Source organism: Seriola aureovittata, chromosome 15 (genome assembly GCF_021018895.1).
Source record: "Seriola aureovittata isolate HTS-2021-v1 ecotype China chromosome 15, ASM2101889v1, whole genome shotgun sequence".
In the NCBI taxonomy this organism is placed as follows: domain Eukaryota; kingdom Metazoa; phylum Chordata; class Actinopteri; order Carangiformes; family Carangidae; genus Seriola; species Seriola aureovittata.
The window spans coordinates 11,275,720-11,299,784 of record NC_079378.1 but is presented as its reverse complement, the minus strand read 5'-3'; the positions used below and the strand labels follow the sequence as shown (position 1 = coordinate 11,299,784).

At 41.8% G+C, this 24,065-nt stretch overlaps 1 protein-coding gene across 3 annotated transcripts in view; it reads left to right on the top strand.

Annotated features, from left to right (window-relative positions):
- dpysl3 (dihydropyrimidinase like 3) overlaps window positions 1–24,065 on the top strand; it is a 42,110-nt gene that overhangs the window by 4,222 nt on the left and 13,823 nt on the right. For 2 of the 3 annotated variants that reach the window (XM_056396829.1, XM_056396828.1), the window contains exons 2-8: window positions 15,031–15,119; window positions 16,492–16,676; window positions 18,364–18,528; window positions 18,865–18,926; window positions 19,759–19,839; window positions 22,441–22,509; window positions 23,789–23,909. In XM_056396829.1, coding sequence (XP_056252804.1) covers window positions 15,031–15,119; window positions 16,492–16,676; window positions 18,364–18,528; window positions 18,865–18,926; window positions 19,759–19,839; window positions 22,441–22,509; window positions 23,789–23,909 — 772 coding nt within the window. Of the gene's footprint in view, window positions 1–2,942; window positions 3,133–15,030; window positions 15,120–16,491; window positions 16,677–18,363; window positions 18,529–18,864; window positions 18,927–19,758; window positions 19,840–22,440; window positions 22,510–23,788; window positions 23,910–24,065 lie in introns of those variants that run through there. The other variant, XM_056396830.1, reaches the window with a different exon arrangement.

Sequence of the window (24,065 nt, the reverse complement as noted above, 5' to 3'; positions counted from 1 at the left end):
CTAATGATAAGTGGAAAAGCCAGTGTCTCTTTTCCCAGTTTCAATGCCATTTCATCTCATTCAGAATGTCATTATAAAGCTGCAGTCTGTTGGTTGTCAGGGGTTAATGCATGGTTATCTTATGGCTATAGCAAAGTAATTGTCTATATTGAATAAGCTTTGGTGGATGTAGTAATGGTAAACAATAATGATCATATTTGTATATGTTACTGGTTTCTTCCTGTCTGGTGAGCTAATTAGGGTAATCAGCTGCTGTAATGAAGTGAATAATGGGGAGTGGCCAGCCAGATGCCTGGTTGGCCTGTTTTAGGGATGAACCCCCCAACCCCTCCACCCCCGCTTCCCTTCTCCTCTTTGTTGTTCTGCAGGGTGGAAGTCAGACTGGGAGAGGCACTTTACACACTTACATCCACACTGACACACACATACAGTACAGGCGCACCTATGCGCTGATATGTTTAAGCTTGTCCATATGCACGGGTGTAAGGTGCAATGTAAATTATGACAGTATCCCACAGGTCAATTATTAAAGGTGCAGTAGGTAAAACATTCAACTATAATCGTGATTCAGAGACAGTTCAGAAAGACTGTGTTACATACTGGAGTGTCAGGATTATAAAAAAAAAAAAAAAAAAGGGTGTGTAACTCAGTACAACAAAGGGAGTTGTCGAGTTGCATTATGGGAAATGTAGGATCGAGTGTTTTTGGAGCTTCACCTCTGCTGCTTTGATGTTGACCATCTTTTTTTTTTTTTTTTAAATCCCTCAACTTTATGGAAATGTATCACAAAATTGCTGAAGTTCCCTTTTAATCCCACTAAGATTTGCCCCATTAACCAAACGTGATCCTTGTGATGGTGTGTATGTTGTTGTTCTCACCCAGAGGAAGTCATAAACTAAATCTCATAAGCATCGAATTCACTGTCACCGGTGTCCTTCCTAAATTCATCCTGTATCCTTTGGCATTAAGTGATGACACATTAGCGAGAGCACGAAACATGATCATGCTGATGGGTATAGGTTAATGGTGTCTCTTAATATGAATGCTGGTGAAAGTTTATCAGTTCTCTTTTCCATTTGAGGCCACCAAGGTAGCAAGCCCGCTGGTACGGCTTCGATGACCCGACAGAGTCTCTTCTGCATCCTTGATCTGTCCGCCCCCCTGCCTGTCTGTCAGTGTCAGCTGGTTAATGTGGTCTGCAGAAGTAGCAGGTCTGCAAACTTCAAGTGCGTTGTTGATGCATTCTCCAAGGCCCTGGGAATGCTGAGGTAATGCCTTACTCCCTCACTGCCATGAAAGGACATGTCAGTATGCAGGAGCTGTGTCCTTTTAACAACCAAATCTATTTCAAAAACATTTATTTCCTAACCCAGTATAAAAAAATTGTGCTTGTGGAGAGATGTTCATGGTGAGATGCTACACTAAAATGTTTAGAGGATGAGATATTTTGAAAATAAATGTAGTAAACTGGCCAACGTGTTACACAAGCATGCAGTTCAAGCATCAACACTTGTAGATTTTTGCTATGAGACACACAACATGAACTAATTATGAAATGATTCCCTTTTTTAATCCTCTTTAAATGACTCATCCCTCAATTATGAGCATATATGACAGTTAAAACCTTTATTAGTAGTAGTGTTGTTAGTTGTCCTGTAAGTAACATGGAGCAATTTATTGAGATTTTTTGTTTCGTTTTGTTTGTTTTGACATCTAAATACAAAGAAAGTGTTTTCCTCCAAAATTAAAAAAAAAAATCTTTTTTTTAATCATCTTTATAAGACCACCTTGTATAGGCCTAAATAGATCGGCCTATCTGCATCTTATATGTTGAGATGATCGGCGTATGACATTAACCACATAGATGATGATTTTTTTTTCATTGCGGCCCATAATTTCTTTGAATTGTTAAATGAAGCGTACACATAATTATACAAATAAAGCCTTTAAACATTTAACTTCAAATCTTCTGTGCTGTTAATCTACGTTTTTCTTCTTGGAAGCTATGAAGAGTATCTACTGAATGTGACTATGATTTTTTTCAGTTTATAATTTATACACATGCACATGTCAGTCACGTGCACGCCGGTATGAGTGCATTAGTGCTGAGGAGGGGAGTGCTGGTGGAGTGGAGGGTGAGTGTGTGTGTGTGTGTGTGTGTGTGTGTGTGTGTGGGGTGGGGGTGATGGCGTGAGGGGGGTGGGGGGGTCCACTTTAAGTCCAAACAATAGAGACACATGGCTGGGTGGGGACATGCAGAGAGGGAGAGAGTCTCTGTGTGTGTGTGTGTGTGTGTGTGTGTGTGTGTGTGTGTGTGTCGTGGGGAGTAGACATGTGGGGTGTGTAATGTGGTGGACAGGCTCTGTGACAGCTGCTCCACCATTTTGCCCCTCCTCTGTGTTCACAAAAACAAAACCACACAATCTTGTAGGTAATAACTGGTAAAGATTTACACTCTAACCTACTCGAATATAATATAATATTTCTATTTAAACAGAAAATGTGACCTGGAATTTATTCATATAATTGGATTTGTTTGTACTCTCCCTGGATTAGAGAGTCTTGCTTTTGCTGCTTCCTTTTGCCTATACAGTACAGTGCAATTTATTCTAATCTAATGGCTAACAGTTCATCTCTTGAGTGACTTTGGCAAGAGATACACAGAGAGAACATGGGTGTGAATTTGTAAACCAGCTAATTCAGGTCAACTTGATGTTTATGAGAGAAGAATGACCTCCGGTTAATAATCACTAATATAATTTGATATGTGCTGTATATGTGCGAGGAAGAATGTGCGACAGCTCAGTCATGCAGACAACTGGATGGTGGCTGCAGACTGATCACCAGCTGCTCCACTGCGCCCTCCAGTGGAAAGATTGTCACACCGCCTCTTTCCAATTGAGCCTATTGAGGGAGGGGCCGGGTGACTGGACCAGAGACGCTCCTATAGCACTCTGCGAGGCACTTTACATCGCACAGACAGAGGGGCGACCATTCCCTGAAGCTCCCATCCAGGCGAGGGCCGCTGCAGCATCCGTAAAGAGGGAATACCGTTTTTTAAAGCTTGATTTTGAAGGTGGAACCGAACGAAAAATGTCTTATCAAGGAAAAAAGAACATCCCAAAGATCACAGTGAGTAAAGGAGTTATTTATGCCTCATTGGCTATAGGAACTTTGATGCCTGCTGTTGCAAATCTCCGGGATTGCAATTTTTCAATCACCGCGTCGATGTATCTTAAACATACTGTTGTCTATATCGCTGCCCCCAGCACGACTCCGGGCTTGTTATTTGTCTTTTCTATTGTCAGACTTGACCGCAGGAAGCCGATGAAAAAAAAAAATGCGCACGACGAAATGGCATGAGTGGCCGCCACAGTGACAGTGAGGCAGGGAGATAAAGGCGTTTTCTTAAAGGTGTCCTGCATCTTCTTTGTTGAGGGTATCCATGCGTGTGTCGAGCCGGCTCGCCCTTAAAAAATCACTGTAATGCTTCTGCAGGGACTGTCTGCTGTCTGCAGCGCAGAGCTGCGAGTTTATAGTGACCCGATCATTTTGATCATTTTCAAATGTGCCTTGGCAGCATATCATTATTACATTGCATTAATGTGCTTTATAGCATATTCACAACCCCTATATGTATCTTACTTTTTTCCATTTCAGTGAAGCGATGAAAATCACGTTATAGCCATTTTGACAAGAATGTGTTCAGCCCTTCCTGTCATGGATTTATTCTGGGCCTAATTGATCATTGATGTGGGAGTCTATTGAACAGTAGTCTCATTGTCAATGAGCTTTCCTTGCCATTTTAATGCAGTGTTTTTAGTAACATACTTAAGAGCATCCTAATGATATTATAGCTCAATCATATTGTCTCCTGATTATTAACTGGCAAATAATAGAAAAAAAGTGATTTCTATAAAATAATTTCCCATTCTTTGTGCTTCAGCTCATTATTTCCTCAAAGGGCCCCATTTATTTTCATGTGCGGGATAAAATGTGTCCCCTGCAGACTTCAGACATGGGCTTCTGTTCATGTTGCAGGCTGGTGCAGAGGAGAGTGAGAGGGAGAAGAGGAAAGGAGAGGTGGGGGTTGGGGGAGGGGGGGGTACACGCCCATTTGTGATGAGCTGTGATAAGCCGGCCTTGTAATGGGGCTCTTGTATTCTTGCATCACCAGAAGGAGAAAGACTCAGACTCCTGTCAGAGCATCAAGGGTGGAGGTTGAACTGGTGTTGCACAGCCATTGGTGTCGATTGCTGGCGTTTCACAGAACCAGCCAGGCAGCTGCGTGCTGGCGTGTGTTACAACTGCAGAGAAACCTCTCCCACTCCCTCTCCTTCTGTGTGTATGTGTGTGTATGTGAGTCCAAAATGCCTGCCTTCTAGTTTTCATTGTTGCAGCTCAGGCTGCAGTCAGGGGTGTGTTGCCCAGCTGTGGGAGCCACATCCTTTGTCTCGTCTTCTCAGCTGATACCACACCAAAGGGGGGATTTGGGGGAAGACTGGAGTAGCTTTATCCTGTAGACGTCCTGTATTCTATATCCCTATTTTGAGGAGTCTCTTGATGTCAGTCATCTTAAAGTAGGGCATTTCTCTACTATAATATGCTAAGGTGGGCCAGAATTTCCAAGGTATTATAGGGATGGAAATTTGAATTTTACCAACGCCCTACAGAGAGGTTGGGTGTTTCTTCCTTTGGATCTGTTTTTATGCTAGAATTCTGGGGCATTTAACCTCTGAAAGGCGAAATCAGAGGGCAATGCTGCAATGGAGAGCACTAGACTCACCGAGATAAGATCTGTCTCCTCTCCCTCTTAGTTTGATACTGAGGCATGAAATCACAGACCGGAAAGATTGCTAACACCAGCAAGTTTTGTGCAGCTTGATGGTCTCAAGATACATGATATCTGGGGGGGTACTGAGGTTAAATTTTTCATTTGGAAGGTTGTTGCAATCCTCAAAGACAAGCTTCATCCAGTTGTAACTAACGTGTTAACTTGAGTAAGCGCAGCGATATGGTGGCTTCACCCCACACCACAGTTTTCACACTGATTTACCACTGTTTGTTCTCATCATTTCATGGTAGTCCAGTCCTTCCTCCAATAAACTGAAGTTATTATTCTGAAGATTTCAGTTCTGCTTGATGTGGCGACCACTGTGGTTACTGGTGGTAATGGCAAGTGCATTTCAAAATGATACCTACATCAGCCAGCAAACACGCTGTGAGCAGCTTTACTCAGAAGCAAACTGTGGCCTGATAAAATCCAACCCGTTATGTTGTTTTAACAAAGACGTCAGTCAACAATGTCATCCAACACAATAAAACTGACTTCATGATTGAATTACAACTGCACCAGCTGGCATTCACTTCCTGTGAATTCCTTGAGATGGGCGGTGCCGGTAACAATGACCACTACTACATAGAGAAACAGTTACGCAAATACACTGAATGGCCATTGCTGAAAAAATATCGGCCATAAATAGCATCAAAAATTGGGACTGATGTAATGATATAACTTGAAGGATAAGCCTGTGAATGTTCTAGTTTTTCCTTATCTTCAGCGTTTGTCATAAAAAAAACAACAATAATGATCCTTTGAACAAATGTTGTCTGTGTAACCAGAATCTGGTTTTGCTTATTCTTTTATGCCATAAACCTCCACCATTATCCAAACCCCTTCTGATGAAAATCAAGTGTTTGACTCTGTTAATATGTCCATATGGTGTTTTTTTTTAATATAATACAAGACATATCATGTGCAGAATAATCAGTCAACACCATGACTGAGTATTTCCACCTTGGAACTGCAGTGAACCAATGATCATAAAAACAGATTCAGACAGCCAGGGTTTCATACAAACCTAAGGAACCAATCCCGTCAACTTGTGGGGACGAGAGAGCGGCAAAATAAATCCGAAACCTTGTCAGTACGGAGAGCTAGAGTTTGCATTAGCACAACCACTAACACTGCTAGTTACGAACTAACAAACAACGTAAATAAATAAAAGATGCTAACTATGCTAACCATTCTGATATGTCTGCTTTTGGCCAATTTTGGTCACAACAAACTTCTCATCTGAGTCTTGGTCTGACTTTTTTCCTCTAACACTAACCATCTCTCTGCTCTTTCACCAGTCACCGAAACCTTGTGGGAGCAGAGAGCAAGAGTTTGAGCACAGCCACTAACTGTGTCAACCACTGCCAGTTACAAGCTAAGAAACAACATAATCAAATAACTACGGCTTACCGTTCTGATACGTATTCTAGTCTCCAATTTTTGTCACAACAAACTCAACAATCTCCTGAGTTTGGGTCTGACTGAGGCTCAAATGTGGATGAGTTTTTCGGATGTTCCCTCCACTAACCATCTTGATACACACTTCTCTTTCAACCTAGCATGTGTAGCGGTGGTGGGCGGGGCACAAGGCCTTATCCAGAATTTCTCAATAAGTATTTTTACATAGTTTAAAACATGTCTGGAGAGGAACATAAAAAACAAAAAAGACATATATACATATTTGTGACACATTTTTAAAGAATTTTTGTCTTTGGTAGGAACACAGGGGCTTGGGTCTTTGCACTACTAATCTGTGAATGTCTGAAAGTATGCATTGAATGTATTAGAAACTCTTTAACCAATTTACGTTTATGTTGGTGTCACTGGCCTTGAGAGATACACTTAGAACATAAGTAAGAATAAATTATCTGTTTTGAACATCCCACAGTCATGCTTACACAGAAAGACCATAACTACTATACCCATTTCTAACCCTCTTTCCCTCCCAGACTTTCCCTCTGTATTTCCATGCTTGTCCAGTCTGTTCCAGCTGTTTCCTTATGTCTGCTCTCAGCCAGAGTGGCTCTGTCAGATTTCTAGGTGTGGTTCTTCCCTTCCCTCATACCCTCTCACAGCAGCCTCAGTGTTGTTCCAGGCTGGTACATGTCATCAGTAATCCCCTCCAGCTGGAATGAGCATCTGTGGGCATGAAGCTCGGTGGCTCTGCACTAGGAAATGAAACCCGTTCCCCCTGTTGACGCACCACAAAACAGGGCCCCACCACAACAGACTGTGCCATCGCCATGCAGGCTGCAGCGAAGTGGGCTCGAGCGCAAACAAAATAACCCGTGGCCACCCAGACGTTGCCGTGCGACTCACCATGACAACCGATATACAGCTGTGATGGCAGGAAAATACAACCCCTGTTTGGTTTGTCGTGTGGGGATGTGATTTGACACACTTAAATTCAGTCACACACACAAACAGACACTTTGACTGAAAGAGTTTATAATTCAACCTGTCTTGCCCAATCAGATCCAGACTGTTTTTTTTTTCCCCCATTGCCATGGTTACACTATTCCTGCCTATCACAAGATCAACATTCCAGTCAAACAAGATTCCTCAAAGACTGTGGCTGGCAGGAGCCTCTGCAATTAATTAAGATTGATAAGTCTCATTGTTTTCACTCTTCCAGAATGAAAAAAAAAATCCTGTGCAGTTTTTGGTAAAGAGTAAATATTTTTGCTCGCTAGGCAACAGGGCTGAAGAAAAGGCACTGGGTGAACATTCAGGATGACTTCCCTCTTCCAATGGTCTCTGCCTGCCTCCCTGTTGCTCTCTCCACCCACACAACGGTCTCTGTCACAGCCAATGGAGGTCTCTCCTTGAATGTCCTCTCAGAGCCTTTGGTCTGCTTTGTAGCTGTGGACTTTTCCAGGACCATTCCCACTTATTAAGCACAGAGGAATGGTTATTATTCATTTGCATCCCAGTTCTATGAGCGCTTCTCCCTCCAGTCTGGTGGATGTGGAAAAAAGTTGTCAGTGGATATTGGTGTAGTAGTACAAGAACAACATCCTGCCGTCTATTTTTGATTACTGTTGGCTTGTGTAACAGAAAATGACAGTTTCCCGTGCAGTGAGAGGTGCGTTATTTTTGGTGCTTTGTTTTTTAAGAGTTGAATGACAAGATATTTTTTCCACCTGAACTTTACTCTACTTTGTTGCCAGGAATCTCATAGATGAGCTTGTCAGCACTAGAAGGAAGATGTTTAGGAAGGTAAAAAAATGACTTAATTACTTTTTCCAGTGACTTCAGAGGAGTAAAGCAGCTTGAATCACACAGTTTGCTAAACCATCCAATTTCCATTTGATCTGTTTAGATTATTGCCAGACATTAGTATGCATTTTTTTTGGTTTCAGTGTATCGGGATAAACCTTCTATAAGGATTTGTTGTTAAGTTGTAATGTTTGCGTGATGTTTGATAATCCCCCTCTTTGTCCTAATTTGTCGAAACACGCAGCTGAAGAAATCCTACAGCAGGAAAACACCAAATCCTCTACTGTTTACCCAGCACCCAAGTGTTGAGAGTAGGCCACAGTCACACACGCGTGCATACAGTAAGCAAGTACACATATGGAAGTGAAGATGAGTAAGAACAGAAGCCTTGCGCACTAACCTTAGTGAACTCATCCTTATTATATGCCGTTTTAACACAGTAGTAACAAGCTCCATTAACATTCTGTGAGAGCGAGAGCTGAACTTTTGGAAATGTTTTTGGATTCTGATTTTGTGGAAATCGAGATAAAGTCGTTTACAAGCTATGTAAGCTACAGCTAGCCTAGCCTACCATTCCAGCACTAGCAATCTCGAAGATATGCACCCAAATGAGCACCTATACAAGTAGCTATGTCTCTCGTTGTATTGGTTTGCACTCTAGACATAATGCACAAAAATAGATATTTGAATGGTTTGCACATATGTGGTTTACATATGTGGAATAATTAAAGGTCAATTTTGGCCAATTGACAGCGCTGCTACAGTTAGCACTAGGGCTAACCACCTGGAATAACTAATGTGTGAACACTTCCAAGTTGGAATAAGTGTTTCTCTTGTTCTTTCCATTCTATCAACATTGCCTGAATGCAGCATAATGTCTGCATAATCTGCATATTGGCTGTTTATGGCAAATAAACTTTGTGCTCTGCTTTCTGTGTGAACACACCTACACTCCGTCATTATTATCAATAAGTGTGTCTAGCTCATCCACCGAGATGGTTTTCCCTTACAAATACTGGGTGGTGTAGCAGTGACATGACTGACAAACGAAGACATGGTCACTGACCTTGGAAGGTCAGAGCAAATCAGGATCAACATCACTGATGCCTCGCGTAAATGTTCTAATCCAGGATCAAATTCACTTGACCAGCAATAGAATTTTTTCACTATTCCAAGCTAATATGAATCTCTGTGGCCTAAATATATGGTCACAGATTTTAGTTAAATAAAATAAAATCCAAAATAAAAATGTCTGTCTGACAATTTAGGCAGGATGCCTGAAATTGAAAAATAAGACACAGTGTGAGGCTCTTTGATTTGTCCTTCATCACTGCAGCTGCTTAAATCTAGAAACCCAGAAAACACCTATTTATTTTATAGAAGTTCTATAAAAATCCAACCAGTTGCATAAGCAATTTTTTTGAACAGGCCAATATTTGTCTCTTTCCCTGATATTGTTGGGGGGCAGTGAACAATAAAAAGTACTGAGGCTTCAAACAAGGTAGGGAATTGTGTTTGCCCTTGTTTCTCATCAAGACTTAATGAGAAAAAGGCACAGTATGTCATTAGTTGCACATCACGAATATGCACACTATGATGTCGTACGTACCTGAATCCTCCATCTTGAAACAGTTTTGGTCTCACGGCCCCATCTCAGACTCTCAGATTCTGTCGTACGAACACCACCAGAGCCACTGAATTCCAGTAAATCGTCCTTGCCAAAGCCAGGGCTGCAACAGAAATTCCAACAGCATTATGACTGTGGTGTCTGTTCATTATGTGGATAATGCCGTCTCGTTAATGTTGTAACAAATGGTGAGGTTTATTCCCATAACCACATAATAGCACAGGCTGTTTAACTCCATGTCAAAGGAGTTTTGCTACCTAGGGAAGAAAATGGCACGACTGGCTAGGATGCATAGAACCTATACATGATAGCTTCATTTACAGTAACATAAAAATGAGCAGGTACTGTCTGCATGTTGCTCTCATATAATTAGTCAAAATAATGCAGAATTGCTGAGAAATCATATTTGGAAAAAATGACAGACTCCTGGATAATTTCAGACACAATAAACAGTGCTGTGGCACACGCTGACTTCATAACTGGCAGCATTGGGAAACAGCAAGCTGTCACTTGCTATATTTACCATGATATATTGAAGCGTAGCGTGTTGCTGTTTGTTGCTGAATGACCCGAGTGCTGGCGAATGTGACAGTTTGAGGCTTCCTGTTCAAAGAAAAATCAAGGAAAAACCCCCAATAAATGTTGTCTGCCTTTAGATTTATGAAGTGTGATTAAGCAGTGTTAATGAAAAAACTCCTGTCTCAGATTATGTGTCTTTAAAAAAAGGCTTGACAGTCTGGTCACCCACCCTGCCAAACACTACCACCACTTAGATTTAAGTTATGTGTTGTTGACATTCTGTGACAGTTCGGACATACCTGTTGCCATTCAGAAAATTTGCTCTGTTTTATTTTTGCATAATGGTTTAAGCTGTTGACGTTAAGCATTTCAACATGGAGTTTTCCACTGACTAAAGAAAAAACTAAAGGCTAACATCAAATGCAGTCTACAGTTCTAAAAAGTTCACCATGTATTTCATTGGCAGATGCACCGACTGAGGAATACTAAAATCAGCAAACCTACAGTTGCGGGGTTGTAATGGAAATGGAAAGCTATTGATTGTCGAATGATTGTGGTCTCTTGCATGCTGTTATAGACCAGAGAGTGGGCAGTAACTGACAAATGGGAATATGAGTGTGTGTGTGTGTGTGTGTGTGTGTGTGTGTGTGTGTGTGTGTGTGTGTGTGTGTGTGTGTGTGTGAGTGTGTGTGTGTGTTTGTGTGTGTGTGTCTGTGAGGGTGAGAGTGAGAGACTGCTGAGGCACTTCTGAAAGGCACCCATGCATGAGGACACACCTCTCACTGCAGTATTATAAATCAGATAAAAACTCTTTCCTCATCTGATGCAGTTGATGTGGGCAGGTCTGTGCTGCTGAGTTATAATCCATTATTACTGTATAAAGGCTTAAACTGGCCGTTATTATCATTACTTTTTTCTTTCTTTTTTCAGTAATGAATGAACGAATGGTTTCGTCTATAAAATATTTGAAAATGGAAAAAAACCTTCTGTCTTAAATTGGTTGTTTTCTCCGACCAAAAGTGTTCAGTTCCCAGCGACACAAAACAGAGGAAAACAACAAATCCTCACATTTCAGAAGCAAAAGTTTATCATTCCTCTTTTATTTATTCACTGAAACGATTAATCAGTTATCAACATTGTTAATTTTCTGCACACACATGCTATTTGTTATCATAACAAGTGACTCAAGCATTTTGTGATGACTCATTCCTAGCTGCGTTTAGCCTGAGTCAGCACTGGGAGTTTGTGATTAATCTGACAGTTTCTTTAGAGCTGCTACAATTAGCCATAATCAATTCATCATAATCATAATCAATTTGGATTCACTGAAGGATCTGCTGCTCTTCTTTGTCATGTGCGCTTATAAATTCTATATATTTAGGTTTTGAAAACAAGCTATAAACACTAAATGATTAATCGATCAATTGGAGAAATAATCGATAAGAAAAGTAATTGAAACTGAGAGAATCTGAGAATCTGAAAACAGTGAATGTTAGCACTTTTGCTCAATAAATTCCTGAATTAAACTCATTTCATTTTTATTGATTGACAGATTAATAATCAGCTAGTTGTTTTATCACTATACTATTCAAATATAGGCCATTTCTGCATTTCTGTTAGTTTATGGATTTTAAGATGTTGACTTTGATTATATCTACACAAGATTTAAGATGATGTCACAGTATTTCCGTGAAAGAGGTGAAATGAAGTTATGAGTATGCTCTCCCTTTTCAAGTTCATTACAAATGCAGGGAGTTAAAGCAGCCGGGCAGTGCTCTGCTTTGGAAGGAACTGTCCGAGCTGATGAGCGACAGTTTCAGGGCACTGTGCTCTGCAGTATGATCTATACTGGTGCTATGTTCCAGCCGCTGATGACTGTGTGTTGTAATGTGTTGCTTCAGGGTGTGGTTGCCTGGGAAGGTTCTGGGCTCTGTTTCACACTGCTCCATCACCATCGCGCACACACAAACACAAAGATGCAAGAATACACACACTGCTTGTGTTTATGAGCTCAGCAGATATGGAGCTTGTATAATTTGAGCTACAGACAGAAGTGTATTATACATTTTTTTTTTTTTGTGATGTGTGAGGGAGCGGCTGCAGTTCATTACAGTGATGAAACACTGGGTCCACAGCCAAGGGTGTAAATCACTCCACATATGTGCTGATGGGAGAACAGGGAAGTCTGAGGGAGCCAACTCCTGCCATTTTACAGAATGTGAATGTATTACTGAGGCTTTAAATTAGAGGCTGTTTTTTGACAGGCTGTAGCTAATGATTGTTTTCACCATTTATTCATTTATTTAATGGATTTATTGATCACCTTGTAAGAAATTACAACAGGCATTTTGCACAGATTTTCTGATGTCTTTTAAACAAAATGATCAGCTGATCAATCGCTAATGAAAACAAATGTTATCTGCAGTTCTATTTAATACATTTGATAGATATCCTGCTTGTTCCGTCCCCAAAACAGCCCAAAGCCCAAAAGCATCAACTTGACTTGACATAATAAAACCAAGAATTACATCTTCCCATTTCAAAAGCAGGTATCACAAAATATTTAGCATTTTTCGCTTGAGAGATACCATAAATTATTAATTGGTTATCAGAATTGTATAATAAAATGGATTTAGTGCAGTCATTTACCGTTTATAGAAAATGGCTGCACGGGGAGCTCAAAGAATCAGAGCAGCAACAAGGATCCTGCAGGGATGGGACTAATCCACCTTCATTAACACATACATGAACATCACAGTAAAATTTTGTTTAATCAGCAGTGCCAAAGCTTAGGAAGTGGAAGGAGCTGCAGCAGTAATTATTACAATGAAAGTGTAACAGTGAGAAGTGTCCGGTTGTAAGATGCTGTAACATGAATATCATATTATTGCAACCAACAGTAACTTGAATTATTGATTTATTTAAGTCATGATTATTTTAGCAATTAATGGTTTGGTTTATAAAATGCCCAGAGTCCAAGGTGACGTCTTCAGTTTCCTTGTCGCAGCTGAAAAACAGAACCTGAAGCCCAAATAAAGTCAGTCCAGTATCCTATAAGATGAAGATGAGATAAATCATTTTTGACTAGTTGATTGATTGACTAATTTACTCACTATACTCCACTGACATAATAATTCAGCCTGTCTTCATGTGGCCAGGTGATTAACCACCAGTTTTCCCACAGATCAACCAACCAACCAACCGGGCTGCACAGGTGCCCACCTACCCAACAACAACCGCCCTTCTATCCCCGTAGCCCCTCCACCCTGTTCAACAGCCAGTTGCACAGTCAACCGGCTTTCCAATAAGTCAGCACAACCAGTCGCCCAGTCTCCTCCTCCTCTGTAGTCTCTCTCCCTGCAGTCAACCCGTTACCATGACAACAGCCTGCTAGAGTTAGTCTGTGGTGCAGCGGCAGCAGCAGCAGATTTGATGTCTGGCTGTGTGGCGTCATGGCAACGCCCCGATCGGACCACATGACGAGATGTGAGGTTGAAGGGTCCCTCAGACGTGACAGCACTCTGCAGTTTCATTTATTTTCCACACCAAAGTGGGATGTCTGCGACACATTCAGTGATAAGGATTGTTATTTTCTCATGCGGATTAAAAATATCCCTCCTCATGAAGCGATCAATAATCAATATCAGCGAAATGCATTTGGTCTGTTTGTATAAATGGGTTATGCTGGGAAAAATAACATCCACAGCTAGAATTGTTGCATAACAAGATCTGGATAAACGTGGTTAAGATGTTAATCCATGATCAGTCGGTTAAAGCAGCTTCAGCTCTGCTTCCTACGGCAAACGGTTGAAATCACCATGACTTGTCCAGGTCATTTAACACAGGAGAATGGAAGATAGAACCTGCTCCATTTATCTATGAATACCTCCCCGTCGAATCAGATTTCATATTCATTCATCATTAACTTATCATAACGTGAAGGATTTACTTCCTCTGGGAGACGTGGTCACCACGGCTGCTGTTTCTAAGCAAAATAATAAGAAATAATGTTCTGGAAAAAAAGGAGCACCTCAAAAGCGGTTGCTGATTTTGTAAAGCATACATGTGATCAGACTGGCACACCCAGATTTACCCAGACAGTTGTATTTTTACCAGTTAGGGTTACCTTTGTGAGCTTGAAGGCAGCTACCATGACAACAGTCACAGTGAAAATGGTGGAGCATGTATGACAAATCCATGCAGAGGAAGGCTAAGCTAGCAAAGTTAACAGAGAGCTGGTTTTCTATGATTGTGCATGTTTAAGAAGCTATGAAGTCACTGCATTGGTTTGACCCCAGAAAAAAAATTTGTGCACATTTTCCATAGTGGAACACTGCTAGAGAGGATCTGCAAGCTCTGTATTATTTGACAGGCTCATTTAACAAGAATATGAAGAAAACTTCGATGTAAATATGGGCTGTTTGCAGGGGGAATCAAACAACTTTGATGCGCAGGACCACAGGGAGAGCTGGGTGGGTGGGGGTGGGTGCCCACAATGTGGTCCAGAGCCGAACTGTGCATAGTGTGTTTACATGGTACAAGAGTGACAAACATGCCCCATCTCCTCCCACCCATGAATGAACGAATGAATGAAATATTGTCCGTCTCCTCCGAGTGGAAAGCAAAGGATAAAATGATAAAAATGTGAAATAGTGAAGCATTGTGCAATCCCAAACATAGAACACAAATAATCTGGCAGATCGTCTTCCCATGAGATGTTCCCAAGCCAAAACTGGGGCTTTTGTCGGGAGGAAATTTGCACTGAATTCTAACATTTCTCTTATCCCTTCTTCTTGTCCCTCCCTTCCCCTCATCATTCTCTCCACAGAGCGACAGGCTTCTGATCAAAGGCGGGAGGATCGTGAACGATGACCAGTCCTTCCATGCCGATATCTACATGGAGGATGGCCTCATTAAGTAAGTCCTCCACTGCCCTCGTTACTGCTCCGCTCTCATCCGCTCCCATTTGCTTTCATTCCTCAATTCAGGCTCATCATCAAGTTTATTTGCATCTCATGTGTTTCCTCTCCTTTGTATTTAACTGCATCCTTCTAATGAAAATGCCGATTTTTGTGAGGAATACAATTCTTCTTATAGAGTACAAAATATGAAGTTTTACATCGTTCCATCAAATGGTTTTGTCTAGGTCAGTTTGTGTAAATGTTAAAGGGAAATTCCGGTTCTTTACTGTCATATTTTTGTCCGTTTTGATTTTACGCACATTCGCCGTTTTGGAGATTTGGCACATCCGCAAGAATGGAGAGTTTTCTAAAAATGTCAGTGTAACACAAATAATCTCAAACTGTCTGACGGAAAGTAACACAGGAGAATAACACCTAGGTTGATGAAGCGTAAAGGTGATGTATTAGTGTGTTTAATTACGATTAGAATTTGTAGAAGGTGAGGGGGCAGGCAAACCAAAACCCAAACTAAACATAACAGTGAACGCCTTCCTCCAGAGTGAAGAGAAGAAAAACTACACTGAATTTAACAATGAATCCATGAACACAAGCTGCTTGATCGTGCACACGAGCGTCCTGCTCATCGAATATGAAAAGGCAAACGGACCTTCTTTCTGGTGGTCACTTGCACCTTGGAGTGGAGTTATAATTAGAGTGTCTAGTCCCCAGCTCTGTCTCTGCCCTATCAGACAAAACCAGGGTACGTCTCTCCTCGAATCAGTCTGTCCTGTCCTCTCCTTCACTCTCTGTCCTGTTCCTGCTTGATTTTCCGGTTATAGGCCCTTTGTCCCCACTGCCCCTCAGCCAGGCAGCTCAGAGAAAGGCACCCACAGAAAGCCTGGTGTTGCATAACAAACACCCAGATGCCTTCTGGACCATTGGGCTGCTGGCAAACTCTCAGGGACACTGGCTTCTGCCTGCCTGCCTGCCTGTCTGGCTTGTCTCCTCCGTAAAGTCTGAACAACAGGGTTGAAATGTTGATGTGTTGACATGGTGACAGTGTGCTGCTTCAAGCTTGGCTGACTTTGTTTTGCGGTCATGTTAAAGTCAGGAACTGTTTTTTTGTTTTCGTCGTCATTGATTGTTTCAGAAAGATGTCTTTCCATTGGAAAAAAAAAAAAGCCAGTCTGGACCAGAACTAAAAATTGCTGTAAATGTTGTGGCAAAATAAAAGTTTAATGCTTAATTTAACATAACTTCAATGTAGTAACATCTCAGATTTAGTTCACTGTCGTTGCACAGTACAAGCATTAATACGCCCAGGTAAAGTAAACTTTATTTTCTGCTGTGTGAACATCTTTAATGACAACATCATCTGCCCTCGACAGGCAGATCGGCGACAACCTGATCGTGCCCGGTGGTGTGAAGACCATCGAGGCCCAGGGAAAGATGGTGATCCCGGGTGGCATTGACATCCACACCCACTTCCAGATGCCGTACCGTGGAACCACAACCGTGGATGACTTTGCTCAGGGATCAAAGGCTGCTCTTGCCGGGGGCACGACCATGATCGGTAAGGGCTGCAGGAAAGGATCGTCCGCGCAGTGAAGGATAAGTTTCAGACAGAAAGTAAAAAAAAAAAAAGGGGAGGGAAGGCAGAGACCCCAACAGAGGAAAAGAGAAAAGGGTGGGAAGTCTGTTTTTTGGGCAGCTCTCCAAAAGGGGAACATACAAAAGACTGTGTGTAAGGGGGGATAGCAATGAGAAAGAGGGGTGGGGGGAGGCCTAGAGTGAAACACTACTCCCATAGAAATAGAGCAGCAGTGTGTGTCTTCATGCTTGTCTGCGTACAGTATCAGTTTGTGTGTGTGTGTTTGTGCACTGCCCGTAGTTTACAGACCAGACGCTATCACAGCCAACAGCTGGTAGATACCACAGTCTCATTAATACCATTAACTTCTTCTAAAGCTGGCTCCGACTCTGCTGCCTGTTTGCCAGTGTCAGACAGACACAGCCACTAACAGGCGTGTTACTGTAGTAAGCTCTATTCATGGGCTCCATTCACAGAGGGATTATACTACAGCGGGTGATGTGTGAGAGAGAAAGTGAAAGCGCGCACTGTGGTTTGTATGTGCCTGTGTGCGTCATACACTGCGTACGTCTTCCTCCGCGAACAGATGAAGCTGTGCGATTGTGTGACGGTTCAGATGGTATGGCATAGTAAACAACGTTTTGTTTTCGTGACTGCCATTTCCAGCTCTATCCTATCAACATGCAAAGACTAGATAAGCAGATTGGGTCCTCCTTAATGAGATAAAGAAGCCGGTCAGGTGGCGGGCCAGCAGGAGGTCTTATTTCATTACAGCTGAGTAAGACGGAGCGGGATATTTTGTGCACTGTGACACTGAAAAGGGGATTTACTTTGCCCGTGAATAATGTAGAAAGCAGACTTAAACGACTAACTAAATCTTCATCTTACAGACATGCATGTTTTTATTTGTAATTTTTTATGTGCAAGAGCATGATACTCCTTTGCTGTTATAATCCATGTTTCAGCGGGGAGGTTTTGCTTTTGTGGGACTATCCTAACAGAAATTTCAGTTAAATACTATTGGAAATATCATGTTTATACACTCCAGCAAGGGTATAAGATGCTCTAGTTTCTAGCTTGAATATATCGGTGCCGTTACTGTCACCCAAACGCGCCTTACTGCACCGCTGAAAAAAAGGTCCCACTGAAAAAGTCCACTGCCCTTTGGTGCCAAACTCTAATCTATAAAATTGATTGTGGTTACATAAAAAAACAAAAAAAAACGTTTTTTGTTTTTTTTCAAGGAGAGCCTCACCCAGACAAAGATGTTCAAAATGTAATGTGACATCTGACAAGGTTTGCGATCCCCACTGGCTGAGCGCTGCGGGATCTCAGACAGACAGCTGATTATGCAAGATAAACTGTAGAGGGAGAAAGTAGAAAAACACCAGCAGACAAATACTGACACCGCCCTGTCTTCATCTTTCTATGTGTGACTATCCCCACCCCATTCTGTCACGTCTTTGTCTGTCTGTTCGTTTCATGCCACCTGCCATCTTTCCTCTTTGCATCCCTCACCTTCCTCTACTCCTAAACCCCTCCCCCGCCCTGCCTTTTTCTTTTTTTTTTTTTTTCCCTCCTTATAAAACTTCTAACCTCCTCCTTCCATCCTCCCTTCACCCTTTCATCCCTGTGCCCTCTCTCTTCTAAACATCCACATCTCCTCCAGTGGACCATGTGATCCCAGACCCCGGGAACAGCCTGATGGAGGCCTTTGACCAGTGGAGGCAGTGGGCAGATGAGAAGGCCTGCTGCGACTACTCCCTCCATATGGACATCACCCACTGGAACGACAGCGTAAAGCAGGAGTTGGATAACCTCATTAAGGACAAAGGTAGGCTGTGACGGCGAACCTGATCGTGTTCGTTTATTTCTCAATTGACATTACATTTTTTTTAAAAAAGCAGTTAAATGTGTTTTTTTTTCTAAAAGCCATTTGGATTTGTAGTACATTAAAGATATAAATTCCTCTTTTTTTTGTTGATTTCCAACATTTTCTAACTACGCTTCCAGACACAGGTTACAATAAGTAAAAAGTCTATATAAACTTGAATATAGTTCAACTGTGGCACTGTGACACATTAACCTTTGGCCTTTTTAAAACTATTTCTCCCATTTTCTTCATTGTGTTGTTTCCCTGTTTTTTTTTTTTTCTTTCTTTTTTCTACAGGCGTGAACTCGTTCCAGGTCTACATGGCTTACAAGGACTACTACCAGATGAGCAACAGTGAGGTACACGAACTGAAATCTGGTGCACATTTTTAACACTTTAGGTGTAAACACGCACGATCAATACATGTGTGGTGCAGTATGTGTGGCTGCACTATAGACATGTAATATCTTGGCTTCACTTAGTACGAAATTCAAATATCATTATTTTATTCAACCAATCCATTGACATAATCAGATAATCTATCGTCGCTGACTTGCTATGAGACTGGATGGTTGCAAAAGCATCAAAACATGGAAATGGTTTGGCTCTAAGTGGTGATGCAGTGTCTAAAAAAAGTGAGTAAATTATGACCTGCAGTTGGAATATAGACCCAACTAAGCATTAATCTTTTTCTTTTTTTTTTTTCTCCCTTGAAATACCCTGTCCTTATGTAACTTGTAGCCTGCGACGTATAGTGTGAGTTCATGTTGTAACTGTGGCTGCTACAGAGTGTGAGCCCAGACGGGGCGAGGCGGGGCCCTCCGTGTTTCTCATGCAGCTGTGGCTAATTCGGTTGGTCAGAGGAGCGCATGAGGCAACTGAAATAGTCCAGCTTGAAAAACTGATGTCATGCAGTTTGCTAAGGAACTGCGGCACAGCAACATAGCAACAACTTGCAGCTCCGCCCCACATGAGTTTAACCATTTCTGGAGACCACACACGATAATTGCAGCTTGTCGCGGGTAGACGTCACGTAAATTGCGGGGCTTCATTTTTAAATTGTGGCTCAAGGGTGACCCCCGGGGTTTAAAAAGGAGTGTCTGATTCTTGTGTAAACATTTAAGCATGGATTTTTAAATATAAGAGCAGTGCCACTGTAATTTCACTGTGTCTGTGTGTTTTCCTCTCCAGCTCTATGAGGTCTTTACCTTCTTGGCAGAGAGGGGAGGCATCGCTCAGGTCCACGCTGAGAATGGCGAGATCATTGCTGAGGTAACATGGATAAACTTACAGACACCCCTCGTAAACATTTTTCCTTCTTTTTCCTCCTCCTTTCTCCCCCGCCTCATTTTCTTTACACACTCTCTTGTAATTACTTGACTCGGGTCCAAATCTGTCATCTGTTTTAGTTTAATGTGATTTATTTCAGCTAAGTTCACTTCAGTTCACCTGTCTGCTCGAGCCTTATCACGGCACATCTCACCACCTACAGACTAAACACAAAGTCGCTGATGAGAGAGACAATGTGTTTCGTGTAGGACAGTAATGTGTGGGTGTAGTTTACACGGGGCTGTGCCGTACTGCGGACAAATGAAAGTGAATGAACTGTAATAGTTGGTGGATTGAGAGGGTTCGTATTAGTCAGAGCTCCAGACCGTGCCTGGATTCTATCACTGTGTGTGTGTGTGTGTGTGTGTGTGTGTGTGTGTGTGTGTGTGTGTGTTTGTGTGTGTGTGTGTGTGTGTGTGTGTGTGTGTGTGTGTGTGTGTGTGTGTGTGTGTGTGTGTGTTGGATCTGATTCATCGCAAATCCCAGCTCGCATATGCAGCCTTAAACTAGGACTTTGAGAGAGAGTCTGATTTCCATCAGCTTTAAGATCAAAAATGTCTAAACCCCCATACTATGTCACAACCTGACTTTTACTGTAGAGCTCCTGAGACAGAGAGGCCATGTTTAGACCTGTGTTGGTACAGAGGACATGTTGTGTGATATGAAGTGATAACGAATACAAAGAGTACCCACATACTAGTTTAAGGGAGCTGTGAATGTAGGATACAGATTTTTCTGTATCCAGCACCTATCCCACTGAGGTGTAGCGGATGTGCACACGACCGCTCATAATTCTAACAAGTGGCTACCACGAGGGATAAGTGCTGAAACCACTGTCTAAGTGCCTAAAGCTATAATTCCTTTTATGGCCGCTAGCTGCTTTCCTTGAGGAAAACGATGACTTCAACTTTCCCTGCATAAATACAAAATCCAGTTCAAATTTCCTGAAGTTCTCATTCATGAAAATCTGGGTTTTTGAAAAATATTTGTCCCCTTCAAGGAAACTCCAGCCTGGTTCATGCTAACTTTTTAATGTACACCTTCCACTGTGGAGATTTGGTTAATGCAGAGACAGTAGCATGAGCTTCTAAAGCTTTCCAAATAAACACTTGGAGTCCAAATTAAAAGTCAACAGACATCATGCCTGTGGTTGGTAGCTACCTGCACAGGTGGCTACTTCTGCAAAAGCGAGCTGGCTAAAGAAAAAAGCTACCTGTTAATCTTCAGTACTAATAGTTTCTTGTACTGCATGATTCATTTCGGTATTACAAAAACATCCTGAAAGGCTTGATTACTGTCTTAACGGTTGTAGTTGCTGTTGCTTAGCACATGAAGAGCTGACTGTTCTGTCCATTCGTGACTCTTCCGGTTGATTTTGAGGAGGTGGAACAAATTTTCAGCACATCAATATTGATCGCAGCTTCAAATTCGTTTCTTATAGTAACACAGCTGGGATCACTCTCATCTGAGTCTAGATTTTCCAAGTCTGTCATCAGCGGGTCCCACTCCGAGCAGCGAAAGTTTTTTCCTCCCCGGGCGGCTTTGGAGTGCAGTGACCGCAGGAACACCGCCGGTTCCTTGACTTACGTGTCGTCTTGTGGGACGGTCCTCTAGCTGCCTCTCTGCCTCTGCTTCCACTCTCCATCACCCATATCATCCATCTTCTTGTGTATGCACTCTGATTGGAGTAAATATGGTTAGCCACTGGATAACCAACCATTTATCTAGGTTTTCTTAAATTTCTTAAAATTGAAGCAAAGCCTTCTCTTGTTTTCTACTACCTCCCTATGTAGCACAGATGTGGTAAACTGACAGTGACCTACAGCCTCACATGTATAACCAAACCAGCATGTGCACATGAATGAACAGCCATTTCGGGGTCAGGAGTAGACATCTATGAAGTTAGCTACAATAGCTAATCCAGGGAGCAAATTTTTTGTGCTAATTCAGACTCAGAGATAAGTGATCTGCTTGGCCTGATATGCCTAGTTTTATCAATTTTTCCCGTATCTCCACATCAGAGGTGGCAAATGCAAAGAGAGCGTGACCCAAAGTCACATTATGAGAATAAAACCCAGGTTGATAATAATATATATATGATATACATATGATAATAATACCATAATTTTACTTTAATGCTTAAAACAAAGGTCGTAATAAATCATCCAGGGTGGCATCACAGGAATTATGAACCAAGTGTCTCAGAGCAGGGGTCACTCCTGCGTTTACTACAATGCAAAAGTGCAGCCAGAACTTTTGGGAGGTATAGTACATCTATAAAAAAAAGAAAAAAAGAAAAGAAAAGCCCCTCAACAGCCCATGGATTCCCGCAGTCCTCTCTGTGTGTGGCCCGACTCAGATGGTAAAACTGCTGGTCGCACAAGCAGAAAAAAAAAGCAGAAAACCTGAATATCATTTTGGAGCGTTACCAAAACTTTACATCAGCCCGAGCATTCACACCACTGAACACCGACAAAAGCAGTCCTGAAATGCATCCGTGAGCTGAGCAGCTAACAGCCGACTTTCTGTGCGTTTGTGCAACAGGAGCAGGCCCGCATGCTGCAGATGGGTATCACTGGACCAGAGGGACACGTGCTGAGCAGGCCAGAAGAGGTACAACACACACACTGTACACACACCTATACAGTGATTATGTTAAACATTTAGTCTTGAACGTCTAAAAGACTGAAAAAGCTGAGTATATTTGTTTTAATACATACAGTAGCCTTAGTTTTTATTGAAATATTGTGTGTTTTGATGTGTTTTAATGCCTGTGGTTTTTTGATGTTAGCTGTTTTATATAATATAAACATTAAATGTGCTTCCTTTTGGCTAGGAGTCCGTCAAAAATGATTTCAATCTCAAGAGATCTTCTTGATTAAGTAAAATTCAAATAAAAAATAAAAAAAACAGCCTATAGCAGTCCAAGCACATCCAGGCACAAACTCACACACACTCACACACTCACGTTGTCCACGATGACGTTCTGAGACGTTTCTTTCATACGCACATTTTTCTGGTTTATGCAACATGTGGTTTCAGACGCATTAGAGGCGTTGGGTGAAAACTCTTCCGTTACCCCAATTGTTCCTGCTAATGTTTCTTCGACAAACAGCGAAATGAAAGCCATGCTCTCAACTCAGCAACTTGTCTTGCCTTTAGCTTGACTGGGATTTTCCACTCTGTGGTGTGGCGGAGTGAGGTCGTCCCACCAGTCTCACAGTGTCATGCAGTTAAGTGGAGTCTTAGGAATCAAAAGCTTGGAAACATAATTCAATTGAGCAGAGGCCAAGTTGGATGAGTGCTCTATCTGTGCCTGGTGTCCTGTTTGGTTTTAATTTATTGGTTATTGGACCCAGGCTGAGATTGTGGACTAGAGCACAATAATCAACATAGTTTGCGTCACCTTGCAAGCTACAAAACACATGTAGGCTGACAGTCGCAACATCTGGAGGCATGCTTGGCTTTCTACTGGCAACTTCTGTACAATTTCTTACAGAAAGTTGTTTGTTGTTCTTGCTCACTTGACAATTTAATAATCACAATAAACTGCCAGGTGCTTTCCAGCGTAGACACGTGTCTCCAAAATGTGTCCAGAGGTGTTTGTTTTTAATTCGTATTACGGACTACGGTGCTTTTTTGTCTGTTTGTCCTAACTGTCCTAACTGTGTGTAACTGAATAAATCCCTAACCTCACCAGTGAATGTTAAAATTATAAGCTTTCACTTGTCATTTTGGTTAAAAATGAATAATTCAAATAATATGGCTCCAAAAATACATAATTTGCTGTGGTTAAGATATTTTAAGTTTATTTGAGAAAAAAAAAAAAAAAAAAAACTCTTAATGGGAAAAACATTTCCAAGTCAACCACAACGTCCTGTCCCTTCTGTAGCTGGAGGCAGAGGCGGTGTTTCGTGCCATCACCATCGCCAGCCAAACCAACTGTCCTCTCTATGTGACTCGGGTCATGAGCAAGAGTGCTGCTGACATCATCTCACAGGCCCGGAAAAAAGGTAAAAGAACGGCATTTAGACTTCACTGCTGCAACAAGTACTTGACACATATTTTACATGATATTTACATTAAAAGTCATTTCTCTCCCACCATGTGAATAACAGCTTTTACAACGAAGAAAAAAAAGAAAACGGATTCACAGGAACCATGATAGA